This window comes from Neodiprion pinetum, chromosome 3 (genome assembly GCF_021155775.2).
Source record: "Neodiprion pinetum isolate iyNeoPine1 chromosome 3, iyNeoPine1.2, whole genome shotgun sequence".
NCBI lineage: Eukaryota > Metazoa > Arthropoda > Insecta > Hymenoptera > Diprionidae > Neodiprion > Neodiprion pinetum.
Genome location: NC_060234.1, coordinates 1,778,845 through 1,796,724, shown reverse-complemented (window position 1 = coordinate 1,796,724; position 17,880 = coordinate 1,778,845). Strand labels below are relative to the sequence as shown.

At 41.4% G+C, this 17,880-nt stretch overlaps 2 protein-coding genes across 6 annotated transcripts; both read right to left on the bottom strand.

Moving 5' to 3' along the window:
• Window positions 1-1,949: 1,949 nt before the first annotated feature.
• LOC124214461 (tyrosine-protein phosphatase Lar-like) lies at window positions 1,950-10,673 on the bottom strand. Of its 5 annotated transcripts, none has more exons than XM_046616732.1 (27): window positions 10,167-10,673; window positions 9,874-10,029; window positions 9,355-9,638; window positions 8,993-9,188; window positions 8,312-8,893; window positions 8,107-8,247; window positions 7,907-8,044; window positions 7,670-7,785; window positions 7,325-7,517; window positions 6,918-7,235; window positions 6,558-6,805; window positions 6,390-6,471; window positions 5,735-6,258; window positions 5,405-5,661; window positions 4,994-5,279; window positions 4,845-4,932; window positions 4,670-4,746; window positions 4,453-4,587; window positions 4,239-4,379; window positions 3,964-4,161; window positions 3,689-3,885; window positions 3,508-3,611; window positions 3,203-3,417; window positions 3,001-3,132; window positions 2,512-2,666; window positions 2,250-2,385; window positions 1,950-2,188 (listed from the first exon to the last, which is right to left on the bottom strand). In XM_046616732.1, exons 1-27 carry the CDS (start codon window positions 10,378-10,380, stop codon window positions 2,114-2,116), a joined length of 5,388 nt encoding a protein of 1,795 aa, XP_046472688.1. In that variant the 5' UTR covers window positions 10,381-10,673; the 3' UTR covers window positions 1,950-2,113. The 5 variants fall into 5 exon arrangements, with proteins under 5 accessions (XP_046472688.1, XP_046472690.1, XP_046472691.1 ...); XM_046616734.1 differs by having other exon boundaries at window positions 3,526-3,611; XM_046616735.1 differs by having other exon boundaries at window positions 6,558-6,676.
• Window positions 10,674-11,041: 368 nt separating this feature from the next.
• On the bottom strand, window positions 11,042-14,211 carry LOC124214739 (uncharacterized). Its single transcript, XM_046617340.2, has 5 exons — window positions 13,184-14,211; window positions 12,857-13,102; window positions 12,070-12,467; window positions 11,838-11,992; window positions 11,042-11,663 (listed from the first exon to the last, which is right to left on the bottom strand). Exons 1-5 carry the CDS (start codon window positions 13,806-13,808, stop codon window positions 11,357-11,359), a joined length of 1,731 nt encoding a protein of 576 aa, XP_046473296.1. The 5' UTR covers window positions 13,809-14,211; the 3' UTR covers window positions 11,042-11,356.
• Window positions 14,212-17,880: the final 3,669 nt, after the last annotated feature.

Here is a 17,880-nt window from a genome sequence, read left to right as displayed (position 1 = left end):
ATTTTCACACCTATTAACCGATTATTCAATTCTTATCTGCCCGGCTCCCTTGGTGGTCATTTCTTGAGTCTCGTATAGGAATAAAAAGAAATTTGCATAACTCTCACAACACTCAAAGTAATCCACTGCTGCATCGTAGAGATACTTGAATTCCTACTGGAATCGGTAGTTTGCAGTTGATTGTCAATATTCAATTAACCTTGTTGTAATGTTTTATTTTGTTATGAATATGTTACAGAAAGCTGAGCTTGACCTGTCTTACCAATGAATTTACGAATTCGGTTTTGGATCGGCGAATTGCTCTGTACGGCGGAAAGTACATGACACTCATTCTTCATCGACGCTGTTTCCAAAAAAAAAAAAAACCAAGCGCCGAGTAAGGACCGCAAGCTGTGATGTCATCGGTGTAGAAGAAAGAAAATTAATCGATCAGAAAAGGTAGGATCGAATAACGAACAAGACATTTCTCTGAAAACTCATTCATCCAATATCCAGTATAATTGTCTGCTTGATGGAAATTACATGTCATTAACATTCTCGCTGCAGTCGTCGAACGTTACACGTATACCGACAAATTACCAAATTCGGGTTTTCCATTTGCGATATTTTTTCCGGGAATTATCAAAGTCAAACCAATCTTTCAACAGACGGTGGTTTTCCGCTTTTTTCGTGTCAGCACTGTCACTCGTAGTATATGAAATTTTCCTTCAACCTGATTACGTTACAGTATGTAACTCACGTACACAAAGTTAACAGTTTCATACGGAAGATGGCAGTTATACGTCATCAATTTTGCATTAAAAATTTTGACTGCCTGCATCCTGACTTCTGACAAATCGGTGAGCACGAGTTGGTCAGTTGTAAAATGCTCCTCTTCGAGAGGTTTTTTTGTTTTTAAGGTAAGGTGTACCAATTATCGACCTAATCCCAATTATCGACCCTTTCTAGTTGTACATGTTTGATCTTAAGTTATAGAACTACGGAAAAAGCAATTTTTAGTGTCTAACTTTCTAACAACTGGTTTCAATAATCTAGAAATTCACAATTTGTGCCGTTAATTTAACAATGTTGGAAAATATAATAAAAGGGTCAATAACTGGTACACTTACGTTACTCATACTTCGGAGATTGAAGTGAAGATCGAAACCCCCGTTATGATGTCACAGCTTATCTAGATCATAGATGTAATAGTGTAGTTACTGAACGATCAGATCGGTATCGCGCGAGCTTTCAATCTGATCTTCGTATTTTTGTTATACCTACCAACGAGGTCTGCACCATCAGGACGTTGTAATATTATGGCGAGCTCTATGTTCATGTTTAGGATGAGTTTCCATACATCGGTGAGGTTAGATGGAGAGGGAAATCAAGACGTCAGGTTTGGTTTTTCGTTCTTACACCGTCATCGGCGCAAACAATGATATTGTTATTATTTATGTGGCCGGAAGATCGCGCCCGTATGGAGTCAGAGTTTGTCGTTGAAAGAAGAATCATTTTCACTTATAGATTTCTGCCAGTCACTACTTGAATCTCTGGTTTGCATACTTGGCAATGTTCTCAAATCTACATATTGTCCGAATGAAGCTTCTTGAATTGCTACTTGTACGTATATATTTACGGGGTTTCTTTTTGTAATTTGCAACATATTGTATTGCTTAATAAAAGACCATGAGACTTTACGCGATATAGAATAACGTTTCGATTCAAAAATTTGTATGATACAAGTAAGTCAGTCACAAAGACGAGAATGAGCCTCACCCTTCTTATGCGTCATGCGGAAATATTTATAAATTTCGTTTTCACGTTAACGCGATAAAAATTAGCAACATCTTTAAGCTCTTCAGGTTAGCAATCACAGACCAACGTTTAAAATTCAGTCGTTGCACGTGTTATTCATGCAATTAGCTACAGAATGTATACTCCGTTCGATATTTCATACTCTTGAAAAATTGATTCAGTAATTTGCGGTGTTTATTAATTAAGATTACAATTAGATAACATGGTTTTTGTTCGTTGGAAATGATAATTTTGTATAATTGTTCCTTCGATTGAATTTTGAATGATCATCGCTTGTCGCACATTCACTTTATCCCAATACCAACAATCCGTTGGTTCACGAGAAGTTCGCGTAAGTCTCAAAACAGCCAAAGTAGTTGACCGCCGCGTCGTAGAGATACTCGAATTGCTCCTGAAATCAAGTGAACCAGTCCGGTTGGTTGTGTTTCCGGTAAAAATTCGCACCGTCTTACCTTCGATTTTACGAATCCAGGATTAGATCGGCGAACAGCTCGGACGGCGGAAATGACGTCGCATTCTCTCTCCATCGCCATTCGTTCCAACATGAAACTGAGCGCCACGTATAGTCCACATGCCGTGACGCCGTCACTGTAAAATAAATGAAATACTACGGCGTCGACAAAGGCGAGCTATCACTGCTGTACTATTTTGCTGCGTTATTTTCCGTAAAGACAAACTCGCGTCAGGACAAATGATTGAAGATTACGTACTTACCGACAAAGCACCAAGACAGGGCCTGCTTTTCTTGGTATTTTTTCCGAGGAATTCCAAAGTGATACCAGCGACTTGACCGTCGGCGGTTTTCCGCCTTCGTCACATCCCCATCCGGTACATGTTATCACGGTTACTGTTTGTAATCTTTCTTCTTCCTAAACCAGAAACGTATTATCATGTGCACAGGATAGTTGCCATCGAGGATATGTGGAACGTACTGTTAGGTAGAAAACGCGTTCAAATAAACATATGATAAAATCAAAGATTTAAATGGTGAAACTCAAACGAAGCAAGCTTAAGGTCGTTCTAAATAGATTTTTCATTGAGTTCTCCTGTTGGTGATAAAAATCCAACTTGTAGCTTCGGTGACACTTCTTGATGCCTTGTTTCATCAAGTTTTAGACCTAGCCGTACGTCCCTTACATGTTCGAAATAATAGAGTTCAATCAATAATCAATTTGCCGTTAAATCTGTCGGTTATGTATGTACCTGGGAGGTATCGATAAGCAACAGTTGATGGGTTGTAAAATGTTTATCTTCGAAACTTCTTTCCGTTATCACTTGAAGATAGGGCAACGGAACGCATATCGGTTGGCTTGTTATGATGTCACAAATTGGCGTCTGTGAAAATCACGTATCGGTAATTTTTGTATTCAATGTTAGGGTAACGTCTTGTTAGTTATTTACTCACATCGTCTTGGGGCTTAGCGCTTTGCAACACTATTACCAATTCCACGTTCATTTCTCCAATTATTTTCCACGTTTCACGCAGGGTAGAGGGTGAGGGAAGTTGTGATACCAAATATTGGTTTTTCACTTTTACTCCGACGACGCTTATTATATTACTGTAATTTCCCACCCTGGCGAAACTTGGGGGCTGTTCAAACTCGGACTTGGCGGGATTTACTAAAATTCGAATATTCGATCATTATACAGTTAGAAAAGTTTAATCGATATTCCGACGAATATACTCATGGCACTCTGAAACTATCAGACCTGGAACAAGTTCAGAACCTTTGTTTCCAATGTTTTCATGAGCGAAGCCTCCTGCTGCCCACATTGATTGTAAAACCCGGTCCTGCCAGACAGCATCTTTGAGCCTGTTGTAGAGTAATGTTATCGTTTTAATCTGATATTGTTCAGCAGATAACAGATCGTTGAATTGTTTAATATTCACCTCTGCATGTCGAGTGGTAGCTGTTGCCTCATTTTATTTATCTGTTCTGGCAAATCGTTGCTACACTGCATTTGCGTTTGTCCAGCAAAAATACTTTCCAAAACTACGAGATGAGCAAGGCAGTACTGTTGGGCGTTGTCCACCATATTGGCACGATCCCCTCGCATTCTCCTGACCACCATTGGCATATCGATTATCTAAATGGTCGTGATTAGGATTCGGATGTTTAGCATTGGCGTAGGAAAACGATGGGGTGGGCGTTGCACCTTACTCACCCTCTCGACGACGGCTTGGCGTAGGCAGATGTCGCACAAAATTATGGTGCCGGTCCTGCCTACTCCTGCACTGCAGTGGACGACCACGGGACCTTTTCCGGCGGGCGTTGCCAGGATCTTTTTAAGGTAGGCGACAAGCGATTGGGTGTACATCGGCACTCCGTGATCCGGCCATCCCGTGTAGTGAAGATGCGTGATCTGTGGGAAAAAGAAAACATTGAGAAATCGTGAGTCGAATGCGACGCGACAGTCACATTTGAGCTTCTTGAACGTACCTCACGCTTATCATTTTGGCATTCTATCTGCAAGGTCCTGACGACATAATCGGCAAGCACTTCGTGGCCTATGTTCGAGACGATAATATCGCCGTATTTGATATTGCTACCACATTCCGGCCAGTACTTTTCACACTTTGTCTAAAATGTTGATAATCGTATCAATTTACCCCAGCTCGTCTTCTCAGCTCTAAGAAACTTTGGGAATCCATACCTTTCCACTCTCGATTATGTTGGCTACCATGCAAATAACTCGTGCGTTCTCCTGCCAAACCATTTTCCAAAAGTCTTTTACCGTATTCGGTTTTGGTCCTTGTGTCGCGATGTAGGCCCTCGTTTTACGGTAACCCTGTTCAACGATTAAAGATCCATGTGAGAGTGTAACGCGTAAAAGGTTCACAACAAAAATTCTCAACACCATTGTACCTTACCTGTACGTAACTTGCGTTAATATAGTCGGAATAGGGATCATCCGAAACTTTCTCAAGCTCCACTCGGTTTTTGTCATCTGTCAGTAATTATTGTAAAAAAAAACAAAACTGTTACAGGAAAATGGGTTAGTGATGAATAAAAGAAACATGTACTCAAACTAATTCGTAGACTTACACGGTACCCGATCGCTGTATCTGTTCTTCGATTTATTTTCGGGCAATTTTGCATATCGGCACGTCGACAGGAATCCTTTCGGAAATTGCTAACGGAGAATTGTACGTAAACATTTGCTTGTCTAACTATTCCATCTAGGTTCTACTCACCGTGTATTGGAATTCAAGCAGTCCACTCGCGAGGGCCTCTTTCGCGTACTCTTCAAATTCTTCGATTTTCACAGGTCGAGATTGATCATCGGATTGCACCACGTCAGGTTTACTCTGCTCGGAAACTGAACGTGGCGATAGGTTTGGTGGGGGTGGGGGTGGGTCGATTGATTGCTTCACAGCACACGGAGTCGATGTGATCTTACTAGGTGCACCAAAGTTCACACTCATCGGAAGCGAAACAGTACTGTGCTGATTCTTTTGCATCCCCGGTCTTAGGCGAGTTCTTTTATAAAGTGATAAAGTTCAAATGAGAAAAAATTGTATCGGAAAGCCATCTTATTATGGACGAATCAGCGAGGTTTTGAGGTCCGTTGAAATTGTGACTATGGATGATAAAAGTTCTCTTACCGAAAATAAATGAGTAATAGAATTGTCATGGTTAATGGGATGACGAGTAGAAGCCAAAGTAGATTCTGTTTTTGAGGTTTTTCTTGTAGGCTTCGTATAGCGGTGAACCTGGGAAGGTCATCCGTCTCCTTGGAGAACGAGTCATTTACTCGAACCTCAATTTTGAAATACTCTTTAGAAAGTAAGAGACAATTATCCACGAAGCGAACAGTTTTGCTCATAGAAATATTCACGATTTTCGGTTCGTTGTCAGTTACCTGAAAGGGGGAAAGTGTACGGACTGAGTCTCGTCGGAGGTGTTGATCCTTACGATCAGTTGAACTCATTTACCTTAATATCATTCATCAGTATTACTTCGGAATTCAAGTGTTTTTCCAATGACGGTTTTGAATCTTTTCGCTCGCAGGTTAAAAATCTTTTTACGGTCACGTGGAGCATCGTATTTCGCGTCGCATTAATTAGCGCAGGAATCTTGAGTCGGATGATATTTTCGTCGCGTTTCATGTCGAGTTTGTTTATACTCTCGAAAGCAAGGCTTGGCTTTACTGAAACGTTACGGTAGGCTGATACGCTTTCAACGTTGCGCTGATTTACCGCCTTAACAGAAATGCGGTACCGTGACGCGGTCGCGACGTTTATTGTTGTTTGGTATTCATTCTGCTTCTCTGTTACGTCATAATTTTGCGTTATTGGATACAGGTACGTCGGATCTGCGATTAGGTTCGTACTCAAAATTTCGACGTTGATGCAGAATTTCGCGATGGTTACCGGAGTAAACGACGGATCTCTCCATTTCAATATCACCGTTCCATAAGTTTGGGGGTGCGCTGTCAACTTCAGAGGTTTGCCAGGTGCTGAGGACGGTAAAAATATTTATCGCAGGCGCATGTACAACTCGAAACTTATTTTTTTTAAGTATCGATTCAATAAAATGTAGGAGTCGAGGATACAGCCCAGCACTATAAAATGAAACTAATTAACTTACGCTTCTTAAACCAGTCGTCCATGTTAAACGTAACATTGTCCGGGCTTCCTGGCTCCTCCACGTGCTTGTTTTTCGCCGAAACCTGCAATTCAAATATCAACAAACTCCGTCGCTTAAACCAGTAAAACGTTGAGATTGCAATGCATTAACTAAAAGCTGTACTGTAACCTCGACCGAAGAACCTGGTTTGAAGTTAACATTTTTCAAGCAGACGTATTCCGTCCACAGCTTGCATTTCAACTCTCCATCGGAAAGTTTGTAAGTCCGGTTTAGGAACGTATGTTTTCCTAGATAAAATAATACGATGTAGGATTCAATTTCGCTCGCGCTCGTTTCTGTATGTTTCCACCGTAGAGAGGCGGTATTTTTATTTAAATCGACTTCGTATGCCTCCAAACCTTTGACTGGCTTTGGTGCTGAAACGCGTTGAATTACAAGTCCCAATTTAATGCGGTGTTGAAATATTCTGCATTATTTTTCACGATTCTCAGCATATTACTTATGATATAATTCGGTATAGGTTCTCACCGGTCGGTGGTGACCTCCAAGTCAGTTCTGCATATACGTTATGATTCTCTGAGGCTGTTTCGGCATCTCTCAAGATATAAGCTCGGACATTGTACTCCGTATACGGTTCCAGTTTAAGCTGTTTCAAATCGTAATAGAAATTTGTAGCGTTGACGGTCACCGTTATAGGCTTTTCTTCCGGTCCGTCCACTTTTTCGATGCACAATTTTGTGGCTCCGTGACGGCCTGAAATTGTCGTGCAATCCTCAGGCGCCTTCCATTCGAGGCGATCTTCTTCCTCATTGAATCGTAGATGGCTGATTTTTGCCGTGGGTATACCTGGTGACATCAAGAAGATGCGTTAATGATTATGAGAAAAATTTCGTACATTGCGGAACGTTGGAAGAATTCGTTGATGCGATACCTACTCTTTTCAAGTGTTCGAAATGTGACCGTTGGCGGCCATTTCGGGTTCGCAGGTTTGGCGATCACCGTTGCCGTGTAAAGCGCGTAGGGATTCAATTCTCTGAGGATCACAGAAGTATTCGTCACTTCGTACGATGCCTCGTCCTCACACGGCGACGATTTTCCGAGGTTCTTGCAACCGAACAACTCATCTCTCTGAGGACGCGGAAATCGCATGGTTTTACAAAACGGAATAAACAATTCGACGGTCTTCTCGAAATTGAAACGTTGCTCTTTTTTTCGCAGCTTATTTCTCCACAGATGAATGATGTCGATAATTATTTTGATAGTTAACGAGCCGGTTTTACCTTAATTGTGACGGTGTAGTTGAGGATTTCATTTTTGTCAACAGGGGGATCCCATTTCAATTCAATGACATCTTCCCATTTATTTTGGGAAATCAAGTTTCGTACTTTTCCTGGTACTGTAATCAGATTGAAAAATACTGCTCAGAAAAATATAGTTAATCTTTGTTCAAACTATCCAGCGCTATCTCGTTTGAGCAGCTTGGATGGTTGAAACTCATTAATTGGGTCTATCTATACCTGGTTTACATAACGGTGGTGAGAGCTCGAGGTCAGCACACCCCTTATCGCAAAATCCAGTTGTCTTGTTGCAGGGTTCGGCATCATTGCAAATTCCACATTTTTTGCAATCGTGTCCGTAGAAGCCATCGAGACATTCTACGAGTGACAAGTAATCAGAATCTTATGATGCAAACGCTCACTCGATTGTTGTAACTCACCTTTTACACACTCGTTAGCAATATCCGTATGACCTTGATCAGAAACACAACCGTTAGAGCGACAAATTATCCATCCTGCGTCAAAATTTGTTTTCGGCGATTGTTTCGCTTTTTCTGTCTCACCATGGAATTTATGATCTTCTGGAAGAAGCGATAATTATTTTCCGATCACGAAGAACTTGTTTTATTTAAAGTTGAAACTCACGGATTGTATCGGCATGATTTATTTCTTCTGGCAAATATATTACCGCATTCTCGGTGACGTTATTAGACAGTTTTTGACAATAGATTTTGGGCCAAGTGTACGAGTGCTTTTCTCGATAAATAGTTACGGTCGATTTTCTTGTACTGTGCGAAAGAAGGTATTTTTTACTTTGTTCGGAAATCGTTGTACAATCGTGAAAAGCTTCAATTTTCGTAGAAGCATGGGATGACTCAACCTCTGATTCGCACATTCGGAAATTATCGATTGCCCAGTAACCCCTTTCTTCATCTTCATTTATAAAGGTTTGCACTTCCAGTTTTACTAGTTTCGTGATGTCTGCCGATAACACCTCTATTTTGAACGATTCCCACAGCACAGTTTCACCGTATCTAGATGTTTCTCCTTTTCTTGATATATTTTTTAACGGAAATCTACTATTCTTATCTGCATCTACCAGGGTAATATTTAATGTGCATTCGGAGCAAAGGCTAACCAGTAGTTTCATACACAATTTTTGGTCATGTTGATTGAACGCAGCAGTAGATAAGATGGTATTTTTCTGTGTCGTCAACCAATAATCGTCTGTAAATAATTGGGGTGTAAATAGCTAAGAACATTAAGAGAGATTGTGCAATCATATTTCGGATGTATGATAAAACAAGATAATTGTCTTGTGCTTACAAAGGTGGAATCGAATGCGAGTTTCTTTGTTGCTTCGAACTAGAATGTGTTTCACGTTATACCAGTTCTCAAAATTGTTTTCCAAGAATGGCTTGATATCAGTACCGTTGAAAACCTTTATCGAATGGTCACTGCTGTTCCATGATAATCCAAACGTACGCCATTCGTACGGGTGAAAAATATCTTCTTCGTTGTGCTGTATGTAAATGAAATGGTTTTACGTGAGTACCGAAGTGTCGATTATCCTAAAAGGAACGAATTCGTCACGACGCTACCTGATTTCAAGAATTTCTTACTCAGTAAAAATATAGTTGAGACAAAATGGACGTCAATGCTTCGTAAGTATAAGATTAATTCATTACCTCCCGCTTGATTTTAGTGTTGCATCCCACGTTCTGCTTCTTTTTCCCTTTCTTGGGTATTCCCTTTTCGCAGGACGCAATATTCGACATATTCCCGTTTTTAACCGCGAGGCTTATAGAAAAGCATGACGACATTGTTGCATTTTGAGTTTCGCATAAAACTACTTGAACTGAACGTCTTCCTCGGGCTGAGAAAAATACGCTGCCGAACCCCTCTGGCACCTCACCGACAGGTTGAAATTCATTTTTGTTAACTGAGTTCTCAAAGACGTATTCCTTGAAATCTGAAAGTTCCCGATAATCATCTGTGTAATTTTACTACGGTATATTGTCTGCAAGTAAAGTAGCGGACGTGCGTTAGCAAGACTGTGTCATTATAACTTCATCCGGTTACCGCAAGGTTGCATTACACATGACTGATATTTCCATATTATCATATATTATAATTTCTGTGTTAATCGTAATATAATTAATAACGAATAAATTTTTTTAATGTCATGACCGATCAGTTCCATTTACCTTCCCATCGATAGTCGAACGCGGGACCCATTGGCGCTGTATTAGACTTGAATAAGCTCCAATTACCGGTTTTTGCCCAACGTATCTTGCAACGCAATTTATCCCAAATTGCACATCTGACGTCCTTATCTGACGCTGGGTTCTTCGGCTGAAAATCTGAAAGAGTTTCTAGTCAGGATTTTTGCCGTAATTGCACTTGCCTCGCGCTGGTGCAACACAAGACAATTTGGATCATACAACACTGCTCAAAATTTGAAGATATTCTACAATTGATATCAAATTTTTGAACTCACTGGCCAAATTATTCCTTGTCTCGTCAGGTTCAAAGTCCTTATTGGAATTCCATATCAACGCAGCGTCGTCGAAATCTGACACGCAAGTCACATTTCTTGTCGGTCCATTTTCTATCGTAGGATGGTGCAGCAAAACTAGCTCTTCGAAACTCTGTAGAACCATAAAAGACAGCAAAAACGTCAGGGTGGTAAGGGAATTGTAAGAGGAATCCATTTTCACTCAGTTATTAGATTTCTATCTAGTTTTCACCATTCGTTTCTACAATTCCGTCATTACGAATGAAATATTCACACACGGCGGTTTTCATTCGTTCTCTCGATTGTCGAATTTAACACGAGGAAAACTTCCACAACAACTTGCTAATCACATTTACGTCTAACTCACGGCCAAGTATCATTTTACATTTGAACGTTGTGATCAGACGCGAAGGAACGATATAATTTGCAATCACGGAGTATAAAATCTGTTTATTTTAAACGCAAACCATCTGACGACTCTGAGACAACTTCACCAACTGTCGGTTAGTCAGCCAATATAATAGCACAGAGAAAACTGAGCAACATGTTGTCAACTTCCGGTTTGTGTCATCGCGATAAGCAACTATAAATGCTCTTATTCGCGCTCATGTATTGTATAACAACTTAACATTGTTCAACAATACACACCAATGGACAGCCGCTACTGACACAAGTCATTCCGGCGTTGTAGTCGAGGAACAATCTCTCTAACTATCTGAAGCTTTGTTGGAATGACATGATCCTTGCGGTCCATCGAGTCATCGGAGTCCTTAGTCATTTGCAAATCATTCCGAAAACTCGGAGCTTATTCACAACGGAGAAATGAAACAACAAACGGTCCTGTTCGACTTGATACACTTTATTCGAAGTACATTATGCGCATAATATATACCTATGTAATACGTACAGTATAATCCATTACAAAATATCTTGTGTATATGTGAAAAATTGTACAATTTCGTTGTAACGGAATTTATAGTACCTAGTATGACGACATTGTCAATAATAATAATAATTAATCTTGAAAGCATAAATAATTGCTAGCGAAAGAAATTCATACTCCTGGGTGGGATAAAACATATTATACAATAGACACGTCGATATTCATAATCCTAATATAATATATGATAATTTTCGTGCGAGAATCGAATCGCGAACAATGGTAGATAGATTCAGGGTGAAAAATTTGGTATCCAGGAATGGACGCGTCTGTGTCGCGTCAAATCGCATCTCGGTGCGACGAGGGCGAGAAGAGCCAATGTCGCACCGAGCACAGAAACTCCGCATAACGCGCCGGCTGTTACATCGTGCAGAGGTGTTCCCCATCGGGGTGCCTTAACGGCCATCAATAAAAGACCCGCGCAACTCAGCGCTGACAATGCCGCGAGTCCAAGACCAGTCCAGGTTCGCTTGAGACTTTTGCAGGCACCGGCTAACGCGCAACAAGCCCCGCATCCGGCTGCGCTGTCGAAGTAGTATCTGAAAAAATTAGTTACGATGCGTTACGTAGTCAGCCGTTATCAAGGTGTCCTACCGTGCATGGACTCGACGGAAAAGGCCATGATGGATTTTGTTGATCAGAGTTTATGCGATGACTGCTGAAGGTGAATGCTCAAGTTAAAGGTCTACGAAACGACTTGTTCAACGTCTCACCTTCGTCCCTGAGTCCAGGAAAGGTAGAGAGATAATCCACAAGTCAGTATTCCAACCAGGATCAAGAGAAGAGGAGCGTTTCTCCTCTCGTGCTTGTCAACTCCACTTGCCAGCGTTGTGTTAGCTTCACTATTTGGCGGTGACAGTGGAGGAACCTGTTAGCAAAAAAACAGATGTTGGTAGAAGGCTGTCGCCAAAATGACGATATCTTAGTTGACCTGAGGTTACTCACCACAGCGGTTCTTGCAACGAAGGCACTTTCGACGCTTTGGTACCCGCTTCTTTTCTGGCTTTCCGATACCGCAGGGACGACTTGATACCGCGGTGAACTGCAGATCATCGGTACCGATTCTGGGCCGGACTCGAGGTACGCGTACCTTGGCGGTGGCTCGCATCTTACCAGCTCGGTCAGGTCGACCGGAGCCGTCTCGACGTAACGCAGTCTTCCGCAGTTGCTGGCTGGGCAAATATCTTGCGGAAGTCGGATCGCTCCGACCTCTGTCAATGGTAGACAGCGACGTGCCGATGGCTCCTTGTTTGGCGTCGAGGTCTGTGGTCTGGTTGGCGAAAATGTTCGACTCTGTGGCGTTCCCTGCGGCGTTCCTCGCGTTCCTGGACTCAAAGTGCGGCCTGCCGGAGGGGATGGATTAGTCTCACCGTTCTGGTTAGGTTCGAGCTTGGTAAGAGCATGCTAAGATACTTGTCGGGGTATTTCGAATCAAACGCGACGATACGAAAGAGTTGACTTTGTACCCGCGACTTCGACACTTCACGAAGTCAAGTTGCAAATTCGTGTACGGATGATTTTTCATGATTCTAAGTGAGACTTTGAGTGGAATATCCGTCAATAAAAATTGTCAGTGAATTTGGATAGCTCTAATCGAGTTGGAAATTGATATGAATTGGATTGACTTTCCAATATACGATATTCAGCGTTCGGATATTTTCGTGAAAGTGATAACTTTTCAATAATTACTCGGAAGATATTGTCTGCGAATGATTTATTCAATTTTATTTACCCGAGGGTGAGCTTCCCGGTGTGAGTGCCCGTCTATGAGGAGTGCCGGAGGTGTTTTGGGGCTGATGACTCCTTTTCGGTGACAGAGTTCGTTCCTCGGATCGCGATCTTACTTTTCTCGGGGTAGTCAGTATCTCGTGGAGTTTCTGGGTAGCCGGATTGTTGCGGGGCGATATTGAGGATCCGCCGTTTCTTTCGGGAAGTGCCGGGGGGTCATCATCCTGCAACGGAACCCTTGCGTACCTTCCTGGAGACGTTTGAAAGGATTACAATGAATAAAATACGTATTCAAGTATACTTTGAAACATGTATTGGAACGTCTTCAAACCTCGCGAATAAACCCTGCCACCGTTCGCCCACGCATTGTTATCCCTTTCCTGTGGCTGGGACTTTGAAAACGTCTGTTCGCCTGGTATCTCAGCGTAACGTCCCGCGTTTCCGGCGTGATTATGAACCTGAACGACCCGCCGTTCGTCGTGGTTGGTCACCGGCCCGGAACGGGGGGAGACGAAGGTTCCTGAGTTTTGTAGCTGGCCAGGTGAATAAGCGTACCTGGCTGACCCGTGACGCTGAAGCTGTTCGTCGGGGATGAAGTCGTACTTCGAGGATACTCGATTCTGGCCGAATTGCTGATGCGGCGTCTCGTCGACGGGAAGACTGGCGTACCTTCTATGCTGCTGGGGGTTTGCAGGGTGCCGATTCAGAGGCTGCCCGACATCGCGTTCCTGCAGGTAAACGTACCGTTCACCTTCGTCGCCAATCGGCTGGTGAAAACCTGGGTTACTTTGTCCGCAATGCGTTTCTTCCGGAAGCAGTGCTGGTGGAGGCGGGGGCAGCTCGTCGCCTTGGAACTGGAGTGGTGGTGGCAGGTCGTCAGGTATGAACTCCGACTGACGACAGAACGACGGATTCGTGTAACAGTGGACCCGAGTTGGGTCGTTTGCTTCCCCCATCTTCCGACTATTCTTCTAATCCGAATATTTGATTTACACTTCGGTCTAGTTCTTCAAGAGGATCAGGAGCACGCTGCTGCGGTACGATACTCTCGGTTCGATCATTTCCAGAGCGACGAATACCGTCGAGAAACGGGGTACGATCTCTTTCGGCATTACGCTCGTACAATTTTCAATAGTTTTTCTACACATTTCAACGCTACGTTTTCAACCATGCGGACAGAGTCATTTTTATCACATAATTACCACCTATTATCAGCAACGAAGAAACGTTCACTGGGTACTAGCTACTTCACTGTGTTCAACGGATATCGAGAGGCGTCTAGTAAAACGTGAACTAGCCACCTTCGTGTCTGGATTGTGACTGGCCTGCTGCCACCATTCCGTTCCATTCCGTTGCAGCAGATGCTTAGGGGCTCTCCATTATCGTTCGTATATTTGTGTATGTTCACTCGTACGACACGCTTTGCCAGCGTTGCTCTCTCTCTCGCTCTCTCTCTCTCTTTGCGCGTGTGCGTGTGTGTTCGACCGTTTTCGTATGGTACTTCTATACTCTGTACGTCGAGGGGTTGTCGCGGGGTTCATTCCCCGTCATGCAACGACCGCTTGGGCCCGGTGTTTTTCTACGTGGGGGTAAATATCGATGGGACGGGGGGAACGGTCCTGACGGTATTAACCTACACTCCGCTCAAGGAACTTTTCATCTTCGATAAAGGATCTTTACCAAGTTTTTTTTACACCGTGTTCGGTTTATAGCTTGACGTTTTATGAATCAAGAGGGCACGTTTAACGATTCTCTTTGTATTTGCGTAACATTATATTCCAACGTTTCGTTAAGTTTTAAATTGTTTTGAATTTTAGAGACTAGCTATTCGACTTACGAAAGTGAAATTGAACGCGAGAACAGAGTCGGGAAACGATAGTTACGAACTGGTCTTTCGCTTACAAGGCGAACAAGTGGATAAAAATGAAAATATTGTATGATTTCAAGATCGTTTTTATCGAAACTCACGTCGGGTCTGTAATCGGAGCTCTGGATGAGGAGGTTGTGGAGTTGATTTTCGACAGCTGCGTCGACCGTTGGACGCGTGCCTCGATCGGGGCCCAGCTGCCCGAACGCAATACATACTTGTAGACCTTTTCTTCACCCGTCGCGTTTGTCTCGACTGCAACGACGATGACTGTGCCATGTTCCTACGGTTTTATTGGCTTCGCAATAAATCGGGTTTAAAACGACCGCGAAAAGCGTTTCAATTAAAACGCGAGGTTGTTGCCCGATCGGCACGACGCCACGGAGAGTTCAACGGCGAAAGGTGCAGGGGACTGATTTTCTATCGGTGAATGAAATCGATTTGGTTTTTCATATTTTCGATGTCGTTACACGGTTTGTATATATGGGGCAATCTGTACGATTTCGACCTGAGTCTGACCCTTGACCTCTCGGATTGGAACCACGATTTTTTTATACGATTGTTCTCACTTTGAAAGGCGTTCGGGGTTTTTTTTTTTTTTTTTTCTTTTCATACATTCCAATTTTCTGCAATCTTTCGAAACGATTTCATTGTTCGACATATTTAAAAAATCTGGAAAATCGTTTGTCAGGTATGAAAATTTTTAAGCTCGTAGCCTGAGTAGGGAGATTTTTCTTTCTTGCTGTTTTCAAGCTTTTTCCGAAAAAAAAACGCTAAAAAAACTAGAATCGGAAGTCATTTAACTTTGGATGGTTGCTGAAAAATTATTGTACGTCACACCGGATTTTTGAAAATGTTTCTGATTTTTCGCAACAGTTTTTTTTTCTTCTTTTTTTTTTTTGTTAATAAAAAAAAATTTCCAATGGTTAAAGGGCTCGGAAAAAAACATTATTTTGCTATTTTAAAATGGCTTTCAGGGTGTTGGTTTTTCAATATACATGTAAGTATATTTCGTTTATTTCGGTTTAATGAATTGTAGACAATCCTAGAGATGCGGAGTAACGATTTTTTTCTAAACATGCGTTGTTGTAGTGACGTTACTCTCGCTTCAACCTCATCTGTGGAGGTAAAAATATAAAAAGATTAAAAAATCAAAAGGCTACAATATTATAGAATTTTTAAAAAATGGAAAACTTAATATATAAAATTTAAAAATGGTGGAAATCGAATTATGGAGAAGTAAAAGATTAGAATCGTCAGAACATGGAATGCCAAACTTAGAATCGATAGAATCCCTCTCAATGATATAGAATCGTATACAGATTATCGATTTTGTTGTACCATGTTCTGATCTTTCTGTATTTCGACGTACTATGTTTTTTAATTTTCCGTACTCGAACTTTCCACATTTATAAATTCTAGGAATAAGATTTTCCCGTCTATAAAAATTCGATATTCTTATCCTTCTGTCAATCAGCAATTGTATTTTTTTGCTCCTACTCAACCTCATTCGTATGCCTGCACTTCGCGATCGATTAAGTAGTTCTTTGCCTTGAAACTTGGTTCGTTTCTCTGCTACTTTTTTCATTCGTCCGCATCGTTCGATTTATCGGGAAAAACCGACGTTGATCCGTTCGTCGATACCGCATCGTTCGTGTATGTTATTTTGTAAAAACTTTAACACAACGGTCCAGTTTTCTCCTTCGGTGTAAAAATATCGGCTTTACAGTCGAACGCGTATATCGATCAGCAAAAAGATCTGAGGATGGATAGGGAGAGATAAAAATACGTTGCGCCGAAACTGATGGCAATTTTTTCCAGCCATCTCAAATTGTTGGCTATCCGCATGCACCGTCCGTAAGCAATGAGAAATGTAGCGCCGAATCAGGCACTCGCTTACACGGCATTATTAAACCGTAGAAATTCGTACTTTTTAGAAAGGTCTCGCGCTCTGATACGCGAAAGTGATTTTTGACAATAAATTCACTTAGATATTTATATATATATATATATTTATAATGTCATACGTTTACACACGTTCGAGTATATAATACATGTTTATTTTCAAGTTTTTGTACGGACTTTCACCGCAGGAATTGGGTCTGAAATAAGTAACGGGAAGAAGGTTGACTTGATTATTATTAAAAAAAAAAAAACAAGAAAGAATTTTGCCGTATATTTCAGGAATAAGAAACCGCATACGTGGAATCTGGTTTTGCAACAATCTGTTCTTGACTATCGTGTTCAGTAATATCGTGGCTACGTCAGGGAAGACCGATAAATTTGGGGAAAAAAAAATTGGTCCGGGAAAAAAAGAGATGATCAAACTTCTAATAAATGGCTGGAAAGGAAAATCAAAAATTCTTATTTTATCGTTGCAAAAAAAAAAAAAACATGTGTGACAGCTACACGTGACAGGAGTGAAACTTTTCGGCACTACGAACAATACCGCGTAGCGTATATTATAATGTATTCGTAGCACTAATCAAGACAGTGAGACCTTTAGTCTCAGGAAAAATTTGACAACTCGTCAGAGAAAAGTCGGGAGAATTTTTATGTCGGTATAAAGTGATCAACGTGATATATTTTTCGGAAAACAGAAACTTGTTTCCCGTTGATTTCCTGATTCGTTATGTTGATTATTGTTATTATTATATATATATATTTTTATTTTTCCGTACCTGCTTGTAATTCTTTGTCAATGAAAAATTGGAAAGAATAAATTATGATGGTCGTCTGCTATGTGTAATGATTGTCTCACGAGTTATTGTTACAGTCACGAGTCATGACACTGAAACTCAGTGGTTATAATCATACGCGAGCGGAAATTCCTTCAGATAGCGCGCATTCTGTATGCTCGCGATGAACCTTTCGTATTTAGATGTTAAGAATAGAGAAGAAAAATTCAACGCATATAATAACATACTGACAAAGAAATCCGATAATAAACCTGGATTAAACTTAGTTTAAATCATTTTCACGCTTCCGTTGTTAGTTTTTTTCTTTTCATTTTCGTTCCTATCTCTTTTCTTGTATATAAAAACTTTTATGTATACGTATACAGATGTGCTTAAATAGTGTAATATATAAGTAATTACTGTCCCGGTATGACCTCGTTTTCCAAATGCTCAAGAGTACCGTTCCCGCGTCTTTTGTCGCGC